Consider the following 22,234-nt stretch of genomic DNA (forward strand, 5'->3'; position numbering starts at 1 on the left):
ACTCTTCCTGGCAACAAGCAGGCCCCGCTGTGCTAGGGTAGCCCTTATTCTACCCTAATGAAAAGCCGGTTTGAAGAGGAATTCTGGGATGAGGAAGTGCGGAAGCAGGGGAGATCTTGGTGGGTCTGTAAATGGGGGGAAGGATGGGTGCGAGATTTATGTCTCTCTTCTAGCAAGAGGGGAGTGGAAATCAATGAAGGGAGTAAAAAAGAGGACAAAATGACATCCATAATTAATCCAAGGTGACAATTTTTTATCTAAGGAACAGAAGGCCATAGTCAAGGTCATCCATCGACTAGCACACACATGAACGTACCTGTAGGATGTTAGATGGCCCCATAAAACCACTGCATAACACACTCTGATCTATAAAACATCCTGAGAGTGTGTGACACTGTTGCCACTTTGACACACAGCGAGGGCTTGAGTGTTGGGGTGCTACAGTAATTGCATCACACATGTCCTCAGCAGCTACTTTCCAAAACACCGGCGTAGGAAAAGATGCCAACTGTGCTGAGGTCTGTTCTCCAAGGCTGCCACCAGCTGCCTTAACAAACACACAATCTGACCACACACTGACGACAAACAACAGAGAAAGAACTTGACTGGCAATGACCTTAACCCCATCCAACATAAGTGCCCTACTAAACCAGCAGGCATCTTCCTTTCAACAATGGCATTTCTGGTTCTGTAAATCTGTTAATAATGTCATGAACTGTAGGTGTAAAATCCCTAAATTCCTTGAGCAGATTTCTTGAACTGGTGGCGAAAGTGGTGATCCGTTCTCTCTCACACATACCCTTAGCAGCTACCTTCCAAAACACCAGATCCACCGGCACAGGAAAAGATGCCAACTGTGCTGAGGTCTGTTCTTCAAGGCCGCCACCAGCTGCCGTATAACAAACACACAACCTGACCACGTACTGACCGCAAACCACAAAGAAAGTACTTGACTGGCTTTGACCTCAACCCCATCCACATAAGTGCCCTACTAAACCAGCAGGCATCTTCCTTTCAACAATGGTATATTCTGATTTAGTGAATCTGTTAATAATGTTATGGACTGTAGGTGTAAAATCCTTATATTCCTTGGACAAAAGTTGTTCTTGAACTGGTGGTGAAATTGGTGAATTTTGATCTATTCTCTCTCACACAAGTCCTCAGCAGCTACCTTCCAAAACACCAGGTCCTCCACCACAGGACAGGATGCCAACTGTGCTGAGGTCTGTTCTTCAAGGCTGCCACCAGCTGCCATATAACAAACACACAATCTGACCACACACTGACGACAAACAACAGAGAAAGAACTTTGACCTCAACCCCATCCAACATCTGTATGCCCACAAGATAAATGCCCAACTAAACCAGCAGGCATTTTCCTTTCAACAATGATATTTCTGGTTCTGTAAATCTTTCAATAATGTTATGGACTGTAGGTGTAAAATCCCTAAAAGATTCTCATTCTCTCTCACACATACCCTCAGCAGCTACCTTTCAAAACACCAAATCCACCGGTGCAGGAAAAGATGCCACATGTGCTGAGGTCTGTTCTTCAAGGCTGCCACCAGCTGCCATATAACAAACACAATCTGACCACATACTGACCACAAACACAAAGAACTTGACCTCAACCCCATCCAACATCATCTTCCTTTTAACATTGGTATATTCTGGTTCTGTGAATCTGTTAATAATGTTATGGACTGTAGGTCTAAAATTCCCAAATTCCTTGGACAAAAGTTGTTCTTGAACTGGTGGCGAAAGTGGAGAAATTTGACCCTAAATTTGTCCATAAATTCCTTCATGTTGTGCAGGAAAAGATGCCAACTGTGCTAAGGTCTGTTCTTCAAGGCTGCCACAAGCTGCCATATAACAAACACACAATCTGACCACAAGCAGACAACAAACAACAAAGAAAACACTTGACTGGCTCTCACAGAGCCTTAAACTCAAGCCTATCCAACATATGTGAGCAAAGTCTTATCCCCTAACCTTCCTTGGAGGGGGCTGTTGTTCCACTTCAATGCCCATGGGTTTAGACGTAATGATCAGTGAACATGGGTTCAGAACCACTGGGTGAAAGGTGTCAATACTTTAAACTCACTCTTTTACTAACACATTCACACCTATGGGCAACGTACAGCAGCCAGGTTAGCTGCTTCTTCTTTTTTTTGCCCCCGTATTTAAGGGTCGGCACTGCAAATCTAGTCCGTATACCAGACTTGGCACAATTTTTACACTGGATGCCCCTCCTGACACAACCCTCCCATTTTTATCTGGGCTTGGGACCTGCACTTAGAGCACACTGACAAGTGCACCTTTCAATGGCGAGGCTGTTTTAGTCATAGAAAGTGTTTGGAGGTGAGAGAGGACCCAGCTTCCCTGAGTTTGTGTGTTGCTGTGTGGCACCCAATCTACATGCTGTGCTACTCTGCAGCTATTTTCCCCTTTGTTTGAATTTGTATGCATTTTTATAATTACGTTTCATTCATTGGATCAAGTCATGCATGCAAATCTGTATGTAGGGTTGCAATTTTATCACATCGACCACAAATAAACTACTAGCTTCAGGCTCAGCAGCAATTTAGCACAAATATGTAACATTCGGGTCCCTCTGACCTGAAGCGGAGGCTCGACTGATGGAAAGCGCCTGATCTGTAACACACTGACAGAAAAGTAATGTCGTGTGTCACACCGATATTTCCTGCTTGCTATCTGTGTATGTGTATGTGTGTGTATGTGTGTGTGTTGCTGCCTGCAGAATGTTGGCCTGGTTCAGTCACTCAGTGCTGAACAGAGACGCTAGCACTGTGGTGGAGACATGCTATGCTTCAATAGTTTCCGATTTTTAATGAGACATTAATTCTTATTAAATCCATGATTGAGTCACTGGTTTTTGACATATGTGACAGTTGAGGAAAAAAGATGAAAAGATGTGTTCTTGGAAGGGTTGGAAGATCTCTTTAAATGTGTTTTTATTATCCATCCAAATAATCTATGAAGAATATTATATTATGTAGACCAAGAAACTGAAAATGGAATAGAAACATTTAATGAACCCAAAAACATGGAGCAGTGGTCAGATAAAAAAATCCAAACTGGTACCTATTGCTTACTAAGAATGTGTCCTAACGGTCAGATGTAATTCATTCATTCATTCATTAATTCATTCAATCATTCGTTTAATTATTCATTGTCTGTTTTACCACTGATTTATCCTGGTTAGGGTCACAATGAGTCTGATTCACTATGCGAAAGGCAGAAAACACACCGGACAGGTCACCAGTCCATCACACGGCACTTTCCGTATATTCACACTTAAGGTAATTTTTTTACAAATAACAGCACCTGGCAAAAACCCACACGAACACAGGGAGAACATGCAAACTCCAGATAGATAGATAGATAGATAGCTGGATAGATAGCTGGATAGATAGCTGGATAGATAGATAGATAGATAGATAGATAGATAGATAGATAGATAGATAGATAGATAGATAGATAGATAGATAGATAGATAGATAGATAGATAGATAGATAGATAGATAGATAGATAGATTTGAAGCTGCTAAAACACTGGAGTGGCACTGACTACAGTCAAGCTAGCTTCACATCACCTGCCATGCAAAAATAAGCCCTCTATAGGGAACACTTCCTCTATATAAAAGACCCACACTAAGGGCTGTGATGGTCATCCTGTCTTCCCTTGTCAAATGGCTTTTTTGTCATTACAGAAGCTATTATTTTTCGAGTACTGACCTAACGGGTGTCGTTACACAGTCTGTTTTAACACGACAATTAAACAGACATGGGGTTTGTAAGTAAATAACAAAATTTGGGACGCCTGTAACTTTCAAAGCTTAATTTACTTCCACTAATGCATAACAACAGTGACTTACGTTTACATTTTCAGCATTTAGCAGATGCTTTTATCCAAGGCGACTTACAGTACTGTGACAGTATACTGTCTAAGCAATTGAGGGTTAAGGGTCTTGCTCAAGGGCCAAACAGTGGCAAACTGGCAGTGATGGGTCTTGAACCAGAGACCTTTTGGTTACTAGTCCAGTACTCTAACCACTAGGCTACAACTGCCTTAAATCAACTGCCAACTGATTTAAGTAGACAAATGTAACCTAATAAACTAATGTAAACTATTCCATTGTCCGAATTGCAGAGGGATGGGGGGGGGGGGGGGGGGGGGGGGGGGTCTAAGCCTCCTAATTAATACTTGGATCCCCCACAAAGAGGTAAAAGTTGAGTATTAAGGGAGTCATTAATTAGCGAAACTGTTACCTAAGGCAAAACTAGCTGATGTTTACATTCATCAATATACAGTTGACACACTAATTTGCTCACTAGTTTGCTTAACTGTAACCTTAATGAAGACCATTAATGCGAGTAAAGGCAGTCAGACGAGATGAGAAATGGTATGGTCCACTTTAGAATTGTCTGAAATCGTATTCCTATTCCCCCACCCCCCAGTTGTCTCGGTATAATTTGCACTTTGGGAATTCCTCCTGACTAGGAGATTAATATTGTGCCAGTAAGAATGTATAATAAGTAAGCATCTTGACAGCTGATGGTATTTAATATCAGGTCTGATGATCAAATCCTTTCAGGAGATGAATTTAAATGAGATAAAGCACATGACGTATGGTTGGGCAGCCTGCACTCTTGCTGTAGTGCTTCTTAAAAGTAAAAGCATTACAAGACATGTTTGTTCAGTTGAGTTTAGCTGAGTGGCACTGAACTAAATCAATTCAATTCAATCAGTTTCAGTGATGAATGCTAACAGCAATAGAATCGGCCACTTCAGACAAGAAGAGGCCCGTCACTGAATACTGAATGCACAATGCGACTGCAATCATGTGCCTAAAAAACAACAAATAAGTGAAAAACAATATGAAGGTTGTTTTGTTGTACAGTGATAATGAACCAAGCGTGTGTTTTATCCTGAGATCCATCGGTATCAGGATTATCACTTGTATGTTGGTCAATGGGAGGTAAACACTGATTTATAGTCTAAAAGCATTAGAACACAGACAAACAGAATAGACCACTAAGAACTAGGAAACAAGGAATATATATAGTATGAGGGATCTTCAAAAAGTTTCCGCACTTTTATATTTTGGTTGGAAACGGTGAGGGCGGGAGGAGTAGTAATTGGTCGTGTCTGAGAGACTGAATAAGAGCTAACAGTCCGGATTTAGCACCATCTGGTTTACACCTTTTTGAACCGCTCATAAAAGCTTTCAGGGGAAGAAGATTTTCATGTGATGATGATGTGAAAACAGCGGTGCATCAGTGGCTACACACCCAACCAAAAACATTTTTTGCTAATGGCTTTAAAAAGTTGGTACGACGCTGGAAAAATGCATCAAAAGGTGACTGTGTAGAAAAGTGATGTCATTTGTTTTTTAAATTCTTAATAAATAGAGTTAGCTGCTCAGGTGGCGCAGCAGTAAAACACGCTAGCACACCGAAGCCGGGATTTAGAATACATCGTATCAAATCTAAGCTCTGCCATCCAAACAACATTTGGCTGTTGTTCATTCAGGTAGAGAGCCGGATAGGGACCTCATAACTAATGCAATTACAACCTCTGCTGGCTGGTTGATGGCGTCTGCACAGAGGAGAGTAATAATGCGATCGGGGTGTGGCTCTCCATGCACAAGGCTGATTCCCATGTGAACTCGCCTCGCGCAGGTGAAAAGATGCAGTCGGCTACTGCTCACGTGTCGGAGGGGACGTGTGTCAGTTCATTCTCCTCAATCAGAGGCGGGAGTCAGCACCAGTAGAGAGGAAGCATGACGCAATTGGGTAAGAATTGGACACGCTAAAAATTGGGATAAAAAGGAAGAAAATGAATTGAAAAAAAAAAGAGTTTTAAAAGTGCTGAAACATTTTGAAGAACCCTTGTACAAAAAACAATTAGGCTTTCCAAACCATTTCTATATTTCCATTGTCTTAAACTGCACACTTTAACCTTTTCCTAGCTTACAGTCAGACCCGCTGGCCCAGACTGAAAGGTCTGTGCAATCTTTCAGGAAGGAACTCCCTATATGTTTATCCATTGACCATTGCTGCTAACTCATACCTATCGATAACACAAAGTGTGTCCACCTTTAGCTATTTACAGTCTGCCTTTAAGTAATTTATTGGGATTTCCATGGGTGGGCATTACTGAATGGATAAAGATAATTTATCTTTTTTTGTGTTGTTTAAACGGATGGTATACTCAAAATGCAGTACAGAAAAAGGGCACTTGGGTGGTGCAGCAATAACACACACTAGCACACCACGGCTGACATCTTGAACTCACGAGTTCGAAGCTCAACTCTGCTACTGGTAGGCCGGCACCTGCAGGGACAATGACTCAATGACTGGCTTGTCTGTTGGGTTGGATGACCAGAGGGGATTCCTCATGAATTACGACCTCTCCTGGCTAATCGACGGCACCTGTACAGAGGCGGGGGTAATAGGGATCGGTGTGTATGCAGTACTGAGCCCCATATAAACCCGCCACATGCAGATGAAATTAAGCAATCAGCTACCACACACTTCTCGAGAGGGGCTGTGTTTCAGTCACGGCGCTCCTCAATCATGAGTGGACGTAAACAGCAGTAGAGAAAGTGAAATGCAATCGAGTAATTGGATACGACTAGACTGGGAGGAAAATTGGGGGGGGAATTAAAAAAGGTCTTTCTGGAAGAATTCATTTTCTTACTGATTGGATCTTGGTAAGGACAGCACCATTTTTTAATCTTCAAGCAATTTGTTTAGTTAAGGAATAGTGATTCACAGTCTCTCACACACCTGTATAGGGATAAGACTGCTCTTTGATTCGACCGCTATCATTTTTAATGCTCCTTTGACCTTTTGTTTTGTAGACATCAGTACATTACAATGGTAAAACACTTCTAAAAGACCTTTAGACCAGATAAAGTGATTAAAAAAAAACCTGATTCACAAATTTCTTACCCAAGTGTTACCATCAACAGATTGAGTAATTTGGCAAATACATACTTATTTATTAACCTTTAATTTTCACATGGAGAAAGCTGTGTTATTCTGTTCCTAAATTAGCTCGTTACCTGCACTTATAACTCATTTTAATGTCAAAATGTCATTATTGTGTTGCCCTGATTAAAGTTCAACTGGAGTTAGAAACTCCTTTAGAAATCACCACTGGAGCTCATGTTTACATACACTGATCAGCCATAACATTAAAATCCCCACCTTGTTTCTACACTCACTGTCCATTTTATCAGCTCCACTTACCATATAGGAGCACTTTGTAGTGCTACAATTACTGACTGTAGTCCATCTGTTTCTCTGCATGCTTTCTTAGCCCCCTTTCATTCTGTTCTTTAATGGTCAGGACTCTCCCAGGACCACTACAGAGCAGGTATTATTTAGGAGGTGGGTTATCCTCAGCACTGCAGTGACACTGACATGGTGGTGGTGTGTTAGTGTGTGTTGTGCTGGTATGAGTGAATAAGACACAGCTATGCTGATGAAGTTTTTAAACACCTCACTGTCACTGCTGGACTAAGAATAGTCCACCAACCAAAAATATCCAGCCAACAGCGCCCCGTGGGCAGCTTCCTGTCACCACCGATGAAGGTCTAGAAGATGACCGACTCAAACAGCAGCAATAGATGAGCGACCGTCTCTGACTTTACATCTACAAGGTGAAGCAACTAGGTAGGAGTGTCTAATAGGGTGGACAGTGAGTGGACACGGTATTCAAAAACTCCAGCAGCGCTGCTGTGTCTGATCCACTCATACCAGCACAACACACACTAACACACCACCACCATGTCAGTGTCACTGCAGTGCTGAGAATGATCCACCACCTAAATAATACCTGCTCTGTGGGGGTCCTGACCATTGAAGAGCAGCATGAAAGGAAGCTAACAAAGCATGCAGAGAAACAGATGTACTACAGTCAGTAATTGTAGAACTACAAAGGTAAGTGGAGCTTATAAAATGGACAGTGAGTGTAGAAACAAGGTGGTTTTAATGTTATGGCTGATCAGTGTATAATGACAGTACAAATGAAACAGTCGCATGTGCTGCCACTTCTGTAATGAATCACACCCCTTGTAAGGGTGATGAGTGGGTCTCGCTGGCACTTCTACAGGTAGCTTCACCTCATTGAGTGGACATCATTAGCTTGTCAAAGAGTGTCAGCGTGATTGATTGCACCATGCAAATGGGAGGAAAACCACACATACAGCAGGTATACTGAGCTGTGCCATGTCAAATGTAAATGTTAATAGTTCTGCCATTAAGATATAACCAATCACGTCTGTGTAGATGCCTGCCAGCTGATGACAGATGAACAAATGAAATCCCTCTCAGAAATCTCTCAGTGGTGGTGGGTTAGCGTATTAGACCAACCAAGCACCTTAGTGTTAGCTTTGGCGTTTATAATTTGCACGCTAGCACACCAGAGCTGGGATTTCGAATCGAATCTAAGCTCGGCCATCCAAACAACGTTCGGCTGTTGTTCATTCAGGTAGGGAGCCGGATAGGAACCTCATAACTGATGCAATTCTGACCTCTGCTGGCTGGTTGATGGCATGTTGATGCCGAATAATGCGATCAGGGTGTGGCTCTCCCTGCACAACGCTGTTTCGCATGTGAACTCGCCTCGTGCAGGTGGAAAGATGCAGTCGGTACTACTCACATGTCGGAGGGGACGTGTGTCAGTACCGAATCTCAGCTCTGCCATCCGGCTAGGCTCGGCACCTGCATGAACAACGATTGGCTGTTATTCATAGGGTAGGATGAGCCGGACCGGGTTCCTCATAACTGAGCGAATTACGACCTCTGCTGGCTGGTTGATGGCGTCTGCACAGAGTCGAGGAATAATGCTGATCGGGTGTAGCTCTCCGTGCACAGAGCTGATCGGCATACGAACTCGCCTCGTGGAGGTGAAAAAATGCAGTCGGCTACTGCACACGCGTCGGAGGGGGCGTGTGACAGTCTCGCATAACGCAATTCGGTAAAATTGGACGTGCTAAAATCAGGAGAAAAAGGGAGAAAATGAATAAAAAAATACCCAACGTGTCTATATTTCTCTCTCTCTCTGAATCTACGCTTAGCATATGCGACACACTTAGGCAGTGACAGCACATCAGTAAGGAAAGCAAATGGGTGGGAGTTTAAAGCCAGGATAAGAGAAATCCTTCATCTACATGGTGTCTCTGCGTATCATATCTGCATGACAATAAGACAGGCGAGGAACTCAACACCCGCATTATTCATTTTATGTTACACATGCAACAATACTCACTCGCATCTACTCACAGGCAAATCCCACCAACATTCTTTCTTACCAGCTGTTGTGAATCAATACGGTACCAATATTTAATAAAATATAATATAAAAATATCATATATCACATATCACACCTGGATTTGGGCACATTCTTATATTATCCTTGTATTATACCTGGATTATCACATTCTTCGTGTTAATTTAAATGCAGGTCTTCTGTATTTTTACTAAGGACATTGTTTAAACTTCTTCGGTCGTACCTTTGTCATGTCCAGTCTCTCGCTGAATCTTCTTCACCGCAGAAAGACCTTCTTCTTCCTCATTTCCAGCTAGTAAAAAAATAGGGTAATAGATGTTCAAACCTAGTATGAGTATAAATAAATGTTTGTCTTTCATTGGAAGGTTAAGAAAAGAACCTAAGTACAAAAACCTAAAGCAGAAACTAGGAGAAAGCTACTAAATTATACACTGATTAGCCATAACATTAAAACCACCTCCTTGTTTCTACACTTACTGTCTATTTTATCAGCTCCACTTACCATATAGAAGCACTTTGTAGTTCTACAATTACAGACTGTAGTCCATCTGTTTTTCTACATACTTTTTTAGCCTTCCTTCACCCTGTTCTTTAATGGTCAGGACCCCCACAGGACCACCACATGTGGATCATTCTCAGCACTGCAGTGACAATGACATGGTGGTGGTGTGTTAGTGTGTGTTGTGCTGGTATGAGTGGATAAGACACAGCAGCGCTGCTGGAGTTTTTAAAATACCATGTCCACTCACTGTCCACTCTATTACACACTCCTACCTAGTTGGTCCACTTGTAGATGTAAAGTCAGAGATGATCACTCATCTATTGCTGCTGTTTGAGTTTGTCATCATCTAGACCTTCATCAGTGGTCACAGGACACTGCCCACGGTTGGTGGACTATTCTCAGTCCAGCAGTGACAGTGAGGTGTTTAAAAACTCCATCAGCGCTGCTGTGTCTGATCCACTCATACCAGCACAACACACACTAACACACCACCACCATGTCAGTGTCACTGCAGTGCTAAGAATGATCCACCTAAATAATACCTGCTCTGTAGTGGTCATAGGAGAGTCCTGATCATTGAAGAACAGGGTGAAAGGGGGCTAACAAAGCATGCAGAGAAACAGATGGACTACAGTCACTAATTGTAGAACTACAAAGTGCTTCTATATGGTAAGTGGAGCTGATAAAATGGACAATGAGAGTAGAAACAAGGAGGTAATTTTAATGTTATGGTTGATCGGTGTATACTGCACAACTATAGGTGTGGCAGTGATGTAAAGGCATTAGGACTAAATTTTAGTCTGAGAATGTAACATAAACATGTACCCACAGTGTTCTCGCTCCCTGCATTTAAATGAACAGGTGAATTCAATATTTTATGCATGAATTCTACTCATTGAAAGTCATGTCTCTCACACTCCTCGTACACAAAATTATTCACTCACAGAGTAAACAAGACAAAGTCTATATTTCGGATAGCATTATTATTTACTGCCTCATGATAAAACAGTAATGATGTGGTGATGGTATAGTAAGAAGGTCCAATTGTCCATAAACAATGTAGCAATTTCCCAGTCATAATTGTAGCAAAATAAAAATCTTATCTTGTTTACTGTCTGTAATGCATTTTCATTGTGTCTGTGATGGGTTCTTCTGGGTACTATCAACTGGGTTTCTTTCAACCTTTTAAAACATTATTGTGAGGAGAGTGGCTGTTTTAAACTGTCCCTAGGTGTGAGCAATTGGATGAGTAAGTCTGGCACAACTTTGAACTTTCCTATAGTTGGTTGTCTGGTGAAATAAGGCATCTAGAGAGTGATTCGGTCAGAGCGGTAAGAAAAAACCCAACAGTCGCTTTAAGGCAGTGACAAAAAACTACTGCTGAACAAAAGGCATATGACAGCCCACTTCTGGTCTGATGACACAAAAATTTAACTCTTTGGGCAGCACAGCAAGCAAAATACAAGAACTACACATCACCTGTCTAATACCATCCCTATGGAGGTTGCATCATCATGCCTTGTGTTGCTTATCAGCATGAAGGACCGGGAGACTGGTAATAATAGAAGGACAAATGACTCCATTAATCCCACCAACCTCCACCATACTTTTTATGTTATTGTTTAATCGCTCAGTTATATTACATATATACTGTCTGGTTAACATTCAATCTTCAGTTTCATACTACAGTAGTACCTTGAAACTCAACGCCAATTGGTTCTGGGACTGGCGTTGAGTTTCAAGGTATTTTTTCCCATAAGGATGTATGGGAAACCTGTTAATGTGTTCCATGGTCCCGTGGACTTGCATATATTTTAGGCTAATGTAAAATAATTGGGTTGTTTTTTGACACTAATACACTGAAAATAACACAAGTATAATGTAAAAACACTGAAATAAAAAGCTGATTCTTACAATTTCTCAGAACCCCGAGCTGTAACAAAAGTTTAAAAGTGAAACAGTTAGGGAAATCCAGCTAAACACAGATACATGTGAAGCTTTCTCTGACGGTTATTCCACACAAATGCAGCTTCGTCGCATATGCACACTTTGATGATGTATTACTGCAACGCTTCAGCCGAGCGCTAAACAAAGCGGCTGTTCATCGTTAATTTGAAATTAAATAAAAACATTTCTAAAAAACAAACTGAACACGTTGAGTTTAAGGGTACAAATTTCTCAATGAAGGGCGTTGAGATTCTAAGATTTTGAGTTTAGTAGATGTTGAGTTACAAGGTACCACTGTATTCTGTTTGATTCTGTTTGATTCATGCACTGTTTCATTCGTGCACCTTACAGTGATTCATTCACTGTATTTGATTCATGCAGCTTCTTTAATATTTGATTCATGCACTGCATTTGATTCATGTGCTGTATTTGATTCATGACTCATATTTGATTCCTTTACCATACTTGATATTTGATTAATACGCTGTAGTAATACAAGAACAGACTGAAGTGACAGTTCACCTTTTAACATGATCCCCCCCATGAGGGATTTCCTTTTGCTGTCACCCTTGCCTAAAAGGGGTTTTCAGTCCTGGATGCTTTAAAGTTGCTTTGATACAAATATATTTGACTTGACTTGGCAATGGCCCGATGCATACAGCAAAACCAACATTAAAAAGGCTTTAGAGCAATGTCCTTAAATGTCCTTGAGTGGTCCAGCTTAAGCTCAGACTTATACCCTATAGCAGTGTTTCTCAACCTTTTTTGCACGATGGACCGGTTGCATATAAGATATAATTTCAAGGACCATCGGGGAAGGGACGATTTAATAATATTGCTCACAAACAGTGTAAAATGAGCTGTTTTCGCTGCAACGAGACACTGCTTCCACCTAGGGGTGACAATAAGACAATAACACCCGAAATAGAAGCAGTGAAAGCTGCTTTTCTAGCGATCTCTAATTATTCATTCTTTCTGTGTGGTTGGGGAGCACTACCTTATAGAATATTTGTGGAAGGACCTGATGATGGCAGTTCACAGGCGATACCATCAAATCTGATGTAACTTGACAGGATCTGCCATAAAAATGGGATAAACTGCCTAAATCAAAGTGTGCAAAGTTAATCCTATTTATTGTAAATCCTATTTATTTAAAGTATCCTCCAGACCACCCAAGAAGGATGGGCCCTGCTGAGTCTGGTTCCTCTCAAGGTTTCTTCCTGTAATTTTCAGAGAGTTTTTCCTTGCCACAGTCGCCCTCGGCTTGCTCAACAGGGGTTTTTGTATCTGTTGGTCCTGGATTTTGTAAAGTTGCTTTGAGACAATGTCTATTGTAAAAAGCACTATATAAATAAAGTTGACTTGACTTGACTTATACAGGTGTACCCAAAAAGACTTGTAGCTGTAATTGCTGCCAAGTGGTCTTCAACCAAGTGTTTGATACAGGGTCTACTTTTATCATTAAGATATTCCAGTTTTTGACTTTTACTTTTTGAAAAACTTCCAACATGTTTTTATTTCGTCATAATAGATGATTAAGTGTAAACCGATGAATAAAAATAGCAATTTTATCCCTTCAAAATCAAATCCACTGCACGACACAAATGCATTTTTTGGCGTAAATACCAACACAGAGCAGTATCTAGGCCATGTATACAGAAGGGTTTTGGATGTAGAGCTGTACTGAATGAGACTGAAATAGAATGTGATTTACCGATGACCACGCGTGCGCCCAGGCTTGCCAAGTGCCGAGAAGTTTCATAGCCCATTCCTCTGGCTCCTCCCGTCACTATAGCAACCTTCCCATCCTGTCTTGGCAAAACTGATCAGGACAAAAGGGAGAAAAAGAAGAGGACAAACAGAAAAACAAAAGATTAAAGCCAGATAATGATGCTGCTAGTCAATTTTAGTCTTGATCAAGGACACAGTGTCTGTCTCACTGGGACTACTGTAAAGAAACCGAAGTGAGTGTGTGTGTCTGTGTGTGTAACATTGCATCATGTAACACTTATATGCAGTATTTGTCATTTTGTAAAGATTTGGGGGTCAAGGTGCTTGGATGGCGCAACAGTAAAACACGCTAGACATTTCAAGCTCGCGAGTTCGAACCTAAGCTCTGCTAACAGCCAGCCAGGCACCAACACAAACAACAATTGGCTTATCTAGTGGGGGTGGGGGGCAGGTGGGGGACTTTAGGGATTCCTCATAACTGCTGCAATTATGTTCTCTGTTGGCTGGTCGATGGCGCCTACACGATGAGACGGGGAATAATGAAGACTGATGTATGACGCTCCATGGGCGATACAGGTCCCCACATAACCCTGCCTCGTGCAGGAAAAACAAGTGGTCGAGCCACTCAAGTGAAGCAGTGGCAAAAACACACGCTAGCACACCAGAGCTGGGATTTCAAATACATCGTATCGAGTCTCAGCTCTGCCTGCCGGCTGGGCAGCCACATGAACAACGATTGGCCTGTCGTTCATATAGGGGTGGGGTATTGAGCCGGATAGGGACTCTCTCATGAATGATGCAGACGGGTCTCTCCGTACACAAAGCTGATCTCGTCTGGTGTAGGTGACAAAATGCATACGGCTGCTGCCCACTTGTCGGAGGGGGTGTGGGTTAGCTTTGTTCTCCTCAATCAGTGCGGGGGCCGGCATTCGCAATCGGGCAATTGGACGCTCTAAAAAGTCGGGGGAAAAAGGGAAGAAAATGCATAAACTAAATATTAAAATCAGGAGTGGAGGTATGCAGCAGTAGAAGCGAAAATACAAATCAGCCAATTAGATACAACTGGATTGGGAGTACAACAATGTGTAGGTTGTGAAAAGGTGAATAAAATTATTTATATGCTTCAGATTTGTGCCAACAGCTCCAGCATGACTGTGTCCCTTTGTACAAAGTTAAATGTCTATCAAATGTGTCTGGTGTGGAGAAATTTCTGTAGCCTGCACAGAACCCTGACCTTAACCACACTGAGCACTTTTGGGATTAATTGGAATGTCAGTTGCAAGCCCGGCCTCATCCAACATCAGCACCTGACCTTGTAAAAACCTTATTAAGAGCCTTTCCTAGAAGAAAAGCTTTGTACTTGTTATGTGCCCACCTGCAGAGCCCATGGTGGCTCGTTGGGGTTGAATATTCTCAATTGCAGCTTTACGTCATAGGCATTTTTCTATATAATTGTTTTTTTACAGTTAGCAATTGGTGTGGCTGGTAGATACACATAAACTTAATAATTAATAGGGGCGTCCACATATTTTTGGCTACTTGATATATCTTCCTTGTCGACTTGAACTTAAATTATAGTGTTAGTGAGATCACACTTCATTATTAAGACATGTCTAAACCAGATGCAACAAGGGGTCTGTTGATCGGTGATAATTGGATAAAAAAATTAAGGACAGAGGTTCATTTACTTTCCAGAATTTAATGCTTTTTTTAATTATCTATACATACTGACTATACTATACTAACATGTAGGTGGGTAACAATTTGAAGGAAAAGAATAGACAAACATAATGAGTGCAGATGCTTCCAGGAGTGTGTATTACCTAAAACAGTTAAGTACTTAACCTTAACGTCCCACAATGCTCTGTAGCTTGTATAAAAACGCTTAACATGTGCAGCTGAGCTGTATTTTAAATTAAGAGAAATATAAATGAATGCTGCCAAATTCAGGGACATTTTTAAAGGAAAAAAGACAGCAGACAGCACACAAACTCAGACCCAACAATGACCCAATGCATACAGCCAAACCAACATTACAGAGGCTTCAGATCAAGTCCCTAATGTCCTTAAGTGTCCCAGACTTAAACCCTATAGAATATTTGTGAAAGACCAGAAAGAACAGGATAAACCGCCTAAATCTAGGTGTCCAAAGCTTATCTATACATTACCAGAATGTACATGCAAGTGGTGACAATTTAAAGGAACGCTTAATAAAGAAATTGACAAACATAATGAGTGCAGATGCTTCCAGGAGTGTATTACTTAAAACAGTTAAGTGCTTAACACCCCACAATGCTTTGAAGCATGTAAACTAATGCTGAACATGTCCAGCTGAGCTGAATTTGGTATTAAGAGAAATATAAATGAATACAGCCTAATACAGGAACATTTCTAAAGGAAAAAAGGACACCAGAGAGCACACAAACTCACACTGGTATGACAGTTTACCTTTCCACACAACAATGACCCAATGCATACAGCCAAACCAACATTAGAGAGGCTTTGGAGCAAGTCCCTAATGTTCTTCAGTGTCCCAGACAAAGTCCAGACTTAAACCCTATAGAATATTTGTGGAAAGACCTGAAGATGGTAGTTCACAGGCGCTTACCATCCCATCTGATGGAACTAGAGAGGATCTGCCAGAAAAAACGGGATAAACCGCCTAAATCCAGGTGTGTAAAGCTTGAATGATCTATACATTATCAGCATGTACGTGAAAGTGGGTGACAATTTAAAGTAAAAGAATGGACAAACATAATAAATGCAGATGCTTCCAGACGTGTCCTACCTAAAACAATTAAGCGATCAATATACCACAATGCTCTGTAGCATATATAATAATGCTGTACATGTCCAGCTGAGCTGTATTTGTTAATCTGGAGCATTTTTGAAGAAAAACACAAACTCACACTGGTGTGACGATTCACCTTTCAACACAACAATGACCCAATGCATACAGCCAAACCAACATTAGAGAGGCTTTGGAGCAAGTCCCTAATGTTCTTGAGTGGCCCAGACAAAGTCCAGACTTAAATACTTGACCCCTACCGTAAGATGGCTCTGGTATGCTATTCTATGCTTTGCTGTAAGGGGTATTTTGTTGTTGTGGTTTGGGTCCACTTGTGCCCCTAGTAGGTAAGGCAATTGCAAATCAATACAAATCAAGTATTCGTACTCATCTGACCATCTGTAAATACGTCTGAAGATTTAAAAGAATGTATCATCTGGTAGAAATTCAGCTCAGGGGAGGTAATGCTTGCTTGACTGTGAACAGTAACATTTGTGTTCCAGCAGCTTCACATTCATGGCAGACCTGTTTTAATTAACAATGGATGTGGCTGAAACAACTGAACTCAATTAACAGGAATGTCCACTTACTCTTAGCCATGTACTGGAACCGGCAAATTATGTTAGACTGACCACTATTTCTTCAGGGATTTACATTATCAAGGGTCCATTGTGTAGTGGAACTAATCCCCTCAGCACTACTGATCCACGATCAGTTCTTTCAGCCCCAAATTGAATCTTGACAGAGCGCCAAGCTTCTTTTGTGATCAGTGCAAAAGCACACAATCTCCCGGTTGCCTTCGACAAGTAACCAAAAGCCATGCAATCCATTGGAGCACTTAAGGCTACTAGCAGGATGGATCAACTACATATTTCTTTAGAATTCAGGTCAGGGGTTATTCTGGCTGTATCACAAGGCACAATAGCTGGGTCTGAACTCACAGACATCAACCCTAAACAGTGTGCCAAGATTCTTTCACAGAGGAAACATTGTAATATGTGAGGTTAGTCTAAGCTTCCTTTAAGGAAAAATGGTTTGTAAAATGAAATGAAAATACTATAATAATAGACAGATGAGTAGTATTTACTAAACAGTTGAAATTTTACTTATATAGCTCTAATATTCTACTACATGCTAATATTTTTCCCTTAAAACGATCACCAATAACAATTAGTCACCACTTTACTGTTAAACAACAGGCTTACATTAACATAACATTAAAACCACCTCCTTGTTTCTACACACTTTGTCCATGTTATCAGCTCCACTTACCATATAGAAGCACTTTGTAGTTCTACAATTACTCATTGTTAGCCCCCTTTCATGCTGTTCTTCAATGGTCAGGACCCCCACAGGACCACTACAGAGCAGGTATTATTTGGGTGGTGGATCATTCTCAGCACTGCATTGACACTGACATGGTGGTGGTGTGTTAGTGTGTGTTGTTCTGGTATGAGTGGATCAGACACAGCAGCGCTGATGGAGTTTTTAAACACGTCACTGATACTGCTGGACTTAGCATAGTCCACCAACCAAAAATATCCAGCCAACAGCACCCCATGGGCAGCGTCCTATGACCACTGATGAAGGTCTAGAAGATGAACAGCAAAAACAGCAGCAATAGATGAGCGATCGTCTCTGACTTTACATCTACAAGGTGGACCAACTAGGTGTCTAATAGAGTGGGCAGTGAGTGGACACTGTATTTTAAAACTCCAGCAGCGCTGCTGTGTCTGATCCACTCATACCAGCACAACACACACTAACACACCTAACATGGCTAACAAAGCATGCAGAGAAACAGATGGACTACAGTAAGTAATTGTAGAACTACAAAGTGCTTCTATATGGTAAGTGGAGCTGATAAAATGGACAGCGAGTGTAGAAACAAGGAGGTGGTTTTAATGTTATGGCTAATCAGTGTATATTTTAAACCAAAGAAGCTCACAGTCAATCCCAGCTAAATTATTTGGAGTCCGTCAGTGGCAATTTGAGGCCATTTAGTCAAGAAACTTGAGATCGAGAACTTATGTTGGATAAGAAGGTGTTCTGTTGATGAACGTTCCAATCTATCAAGGTGTCTAATAAGGTCAAGGGCAAAGCACCAGACAGGCCAAACTTGTCACATGATGTTTTTGTGGACCTTGCTTTGATTTCGCATCCCAGTGAGAATGTCCCGAGTTTCATTCTTAGGTGGCACGGTCTGGGTATTTTCTCTGCGGTTCGCATGTTCTCCTTTTGTCTGTGTGGTTTCCTCCGGGAGCTCCAGTTTCCTCCCACAGTCCAAATACATGCAAGTGAGGTGAACTGAAGATACTAAATTCACTTTGATGTGTTTGACATTAAATTTGAACTAATGAATCATCAGTAAAATTTAAACACCTGACCTGAGGAATTTAACCAACGTGTAAAACATGGACATTAAAATCCTAATAAGAAAATAAATAAATAAACGATGATTGTGGCTGAAACACCTTAATTAATTCATTATCAGGGATGTCATGCTTTAGAATTAGACAAATATTCTTATAATTTGTGTTGAAAATACTCAAACATCCACATGTGCAGGGTTTATAGTCCGAACACGTCTGGTCAGGTTTCCTGTTTCATTTAACTTCTAAGTGAAAATACATTTCTCCGCAGGGAACAAACTTGAATCCGACAGAAGGGGAACATAAAACATTAAATATTTAATGTGCCATAACATTGCCTGAGGTTTTTTTTTCCAACGTCAAATTCTGCACAAAACAAAACAGGAATTGTGCATTCAAATGTGCAGAAGTTTATTCCCTGTGGAGAATGAGTCAACTTATTTTCCTCAAAACATAGAATTTAACCAGAGGGTGTCTAAACTTTTCATTTAAGACTGTGAAACATTTACTGAATGCACTTGGTTTAGGTTTAGGTGCGACTCCAGGCTGTTCACCAGTGCTTAGTTATGATCCATTAACAGATTCCCCATTTGTGAGAGAAATGTTCATTATAGATCAAAGTTTTAGATTTATGCACAACACTAGCTTGTTCACTATGGTGCTGATAGCTGTGATTTAAATGTAAATATTAAAAAATGAATTTTAATGAATACGTTTTAATTAATAAATAAATTCAAATGTCACTTTCTCAACCGACTGCATTGATTGAACACTAATTTATTTGCTGATTATTGATTAAACAATACAATACATTCATCATATCACTTAACTGAACATTTTAAAGTTACCATCAAATCTCACTTTTATCTAGCATCAGGTCAGAAAAATGTAATGTTACTATGATCAATAAGTATCTAGTAAGTGTTGATTAGGACAAGCATGTACACACGGATATCCGAAAGGATCCTCAAAACAAGTGGTACAAGTTATTGTGTTTAGATATATATTGTTAAATGTCAAATGCCAAATTGTTTGTGTACATATGCCATAACTGTATTCATATATACAGTGTATCACAAAAGTGAGTACACCCCTCACATTTCTGCAAATATTTCATTATATCTTTTCATGGGACAACACTATAGACATGAAACTTGGATATAACTTAGAGTAGTCAGTGTACAGCTTGTATAGCAGTGTAGATTTACTGTCTTCTGAAAACAACTCAACACACAGCCATTAATGTCTAAATAGCTGGCAACATAAGTGAGTACACCCCACAGTGAACATGTACAAATTGTGCCCAAATGTGTCGTTGTCCCTCCCTGGTGTCATGTGTCAAGGTCCCAGGTGTAAATGGGGAGCAGGGCTGTTAAATTTGTTGTTTTGGGTACAATTCTCTCATACTGGCCACTGGATATTTAACATGGCACCTCATGGCAAAGAACTCTCTGAGGATGTGAGAAATAGAATTGTTGCTCTCCACAAAGATGGCCTGGGCTATAAGAAGATTGCTAACACCCTGAAACTGAGCTACAGCATGGTGGCCAAGGTCATACAGCAGTTTTCCAGGACAGGTTCAACTCGGAACAGGCTTCGCCAGGGTCGACCAAAGAAGTTGAGTCCACGTGTTCGGCGTCATATCCAGAGGTTGGCTTTAAAAAATAGACACATGAGTGCTGCCAGCATTGCTGCAGAGGTTGAAGATGTGGGAGGTCAGCCTGTCAGTGCTCAGACCATACGCCGCACACTGCATCAACTCGGTCTGCATGGTTGTCATCCCAGAAGGAAGCTGACGCACAAGAAAGCCAACAAACAGTTTGCTGAAAACAAGCAGTCCAAGAACATGGATTACTGGAATGCCCTGTGGTCTGACGAGACCAAGATAAACTTGTTTGGCTCAGATGGTGTCCAGCATGTGTGGCGGCGCCCTGGTGAGAAGTACCAAGACAACTGTATCTTGCCTACAGTCAAGCATGGTGGTGGTAGCATCATGGTCTTGGGCTGCATGAGTGTTGCTGGCACTGGGGAGCTGCAGTTCATTGAGGGAAACATGAATTCCAACATGTACTGTGACATTCTGAAACAGAGCATGATCCCCTCCCTTCGAAAACTGGGCCTCATGGCAGTTTTCCAACAGGATAACGACCCCAAACACAACCTCCAAGATGACAACTGCCTTGCTGAGGAAGCTGAAGGTAAAGGTGATGGACTAAACCCAATTGAGCACCTGTGGCGCATCCTCAAGTGGAAGGTGGAGGAGTTCAAGGTGTCTAACATCCACCAGCTCCGTGATGTCATCATGGAGGAGTGGAAGAGGATTCCAGTAGCAACCTGTGCAGCTCTGGTGAATTCCATGCCCAGGAGGGTTAAGGCAGTGCTGGATAATAATGGTGGTCACACAAAATATTGACACTTTGGGCACAATTTGGACATGTTCACTGTGGGGTGTACTCACTTATGTTGCCAGCCATTTAGACATTAATGGCTGTGTGTTGAGTTATTTTCAGAAGACAGTAAATCTACACTGCTATACAAGTTGTACACTGACTACTCTAAGTTATATCCAAGTTTCATGTCTATAGTGTTGTCCCATGAAAAGATATAATAAAATATTTGCAGAAATGTGAGGGGTGTACTCACTTTTGTGATACACTGTATATATATACATATATATATAGAAATGAATATATAAGTCTTACGCAATAATTGATATGACTAGATTGGAAGGACAATAAGACAATGGTGAAATAAAATGTATTAAAAAAGAAAGAATGGCATTGAAGGAAATTCAGATCATTTGCAGAATGGCTTAACTGTCGTGAATGGAGTACTATGGGTAAAATCGAAGTGTGTACTATGTTAAAGTATGTACTGCTGCACATTTTAAACTCTTAGCAGAACAACACACACTACCACGTCATTAACATGTTATTGTTTTTGCAATGTTGAGAATGGTCCACCACCCAAACATCACCTGGTCATTGGGGGTCCCTTTCAATCGATAAATGTGCTACAGTATGACAAAGTGTACATAGCAACAAATGGGCTAAAGTCAAAGTTCATCTGTATACTGTAGTAGGTGTAGCTTATAGAATAAGGAATACGTACCAGACAGGTTGACCCCCAGGTTACCCCCCCCTCCTTTTTAATGTATTTGTTAGGCGTTTTAAACTGTACATGTGTAAATGTGAAGTAGCTTTATGCACTAAAGTATATACTAAACAACAAAAAAGAAAACACAAGAATTTAGCTAAAGTAATCTCCTTTGCCAAAATCAAACTGCACTAAATACAGAAACTGCATGCTGATGGTAGAAATGACAACGATCTGAACTTTGGCACAACAAAAACCATTATCATATAAACCTGTAAGACTTTCAGACACTAATAAAAAGCTCCTAACCTGGTAAAGTGAAGGATTTGTGCAGCAGCTGGTCGATCAGCACTTTCACTCCTATTAAATAAAGTCTGATGATGGGCAGAATGAATGAAAACAGCCACATCGTTCCAGTTCAACAGCAACGTGTTTCAACTGTGGCTCACTATTTACAGCCCGACCCAAGGCGT

The 22,234-nt window shown here is 41.1% G+C and overlaps 1 protein-coding gene across 1 annotated transcript in view; it reads right to left on the reverse strand.

Moving 5' to 3' along the window:
- Positions 1-22,170, reverse strand: part of dhrsx (dehydrogenase/reductase (SDR family) X-linked) — a 48,625-nt gene extending 26,455 nt beyond the window's left edge. Inside the window, exons 1-3 of the mRNA XM_063010541.1 lie at positions 22,071-22,170; positions 13,489-13,596; positions 9,549-9,617 (exon numbers count right to left, since the gene is read on the reverse strand). Of these exons, the coding sequence (XP_062866611.1) occupies positions 9,549-9,617; positions 13,489-13,596; positions 22,071-22,170 (277 nt within the window). The remainder of the gene's footprint in view (positions 1-9,548; positions 9,618-13,488; positions 13,597-22,070) is intronic.
- Positions 22,171-22,234: the final 64 nt, after the last annotated feature.

Source organism: Trichomycterus rosablanca, chromosome 15, assembly GCF_030014385.1.
Source record: "Trichomycterus rosablanca isolate fTriRos1 chromosome 15, fTriRos1.hap1, whole genome shotgun sequence".
NCBI classification, from domain to species: Eukaryota; Metazoa; Chordata; class Actinopteri; order Siluriformes; family Trichomycteridae; genus Trichomycterus; species Trichomycterus rosablanca.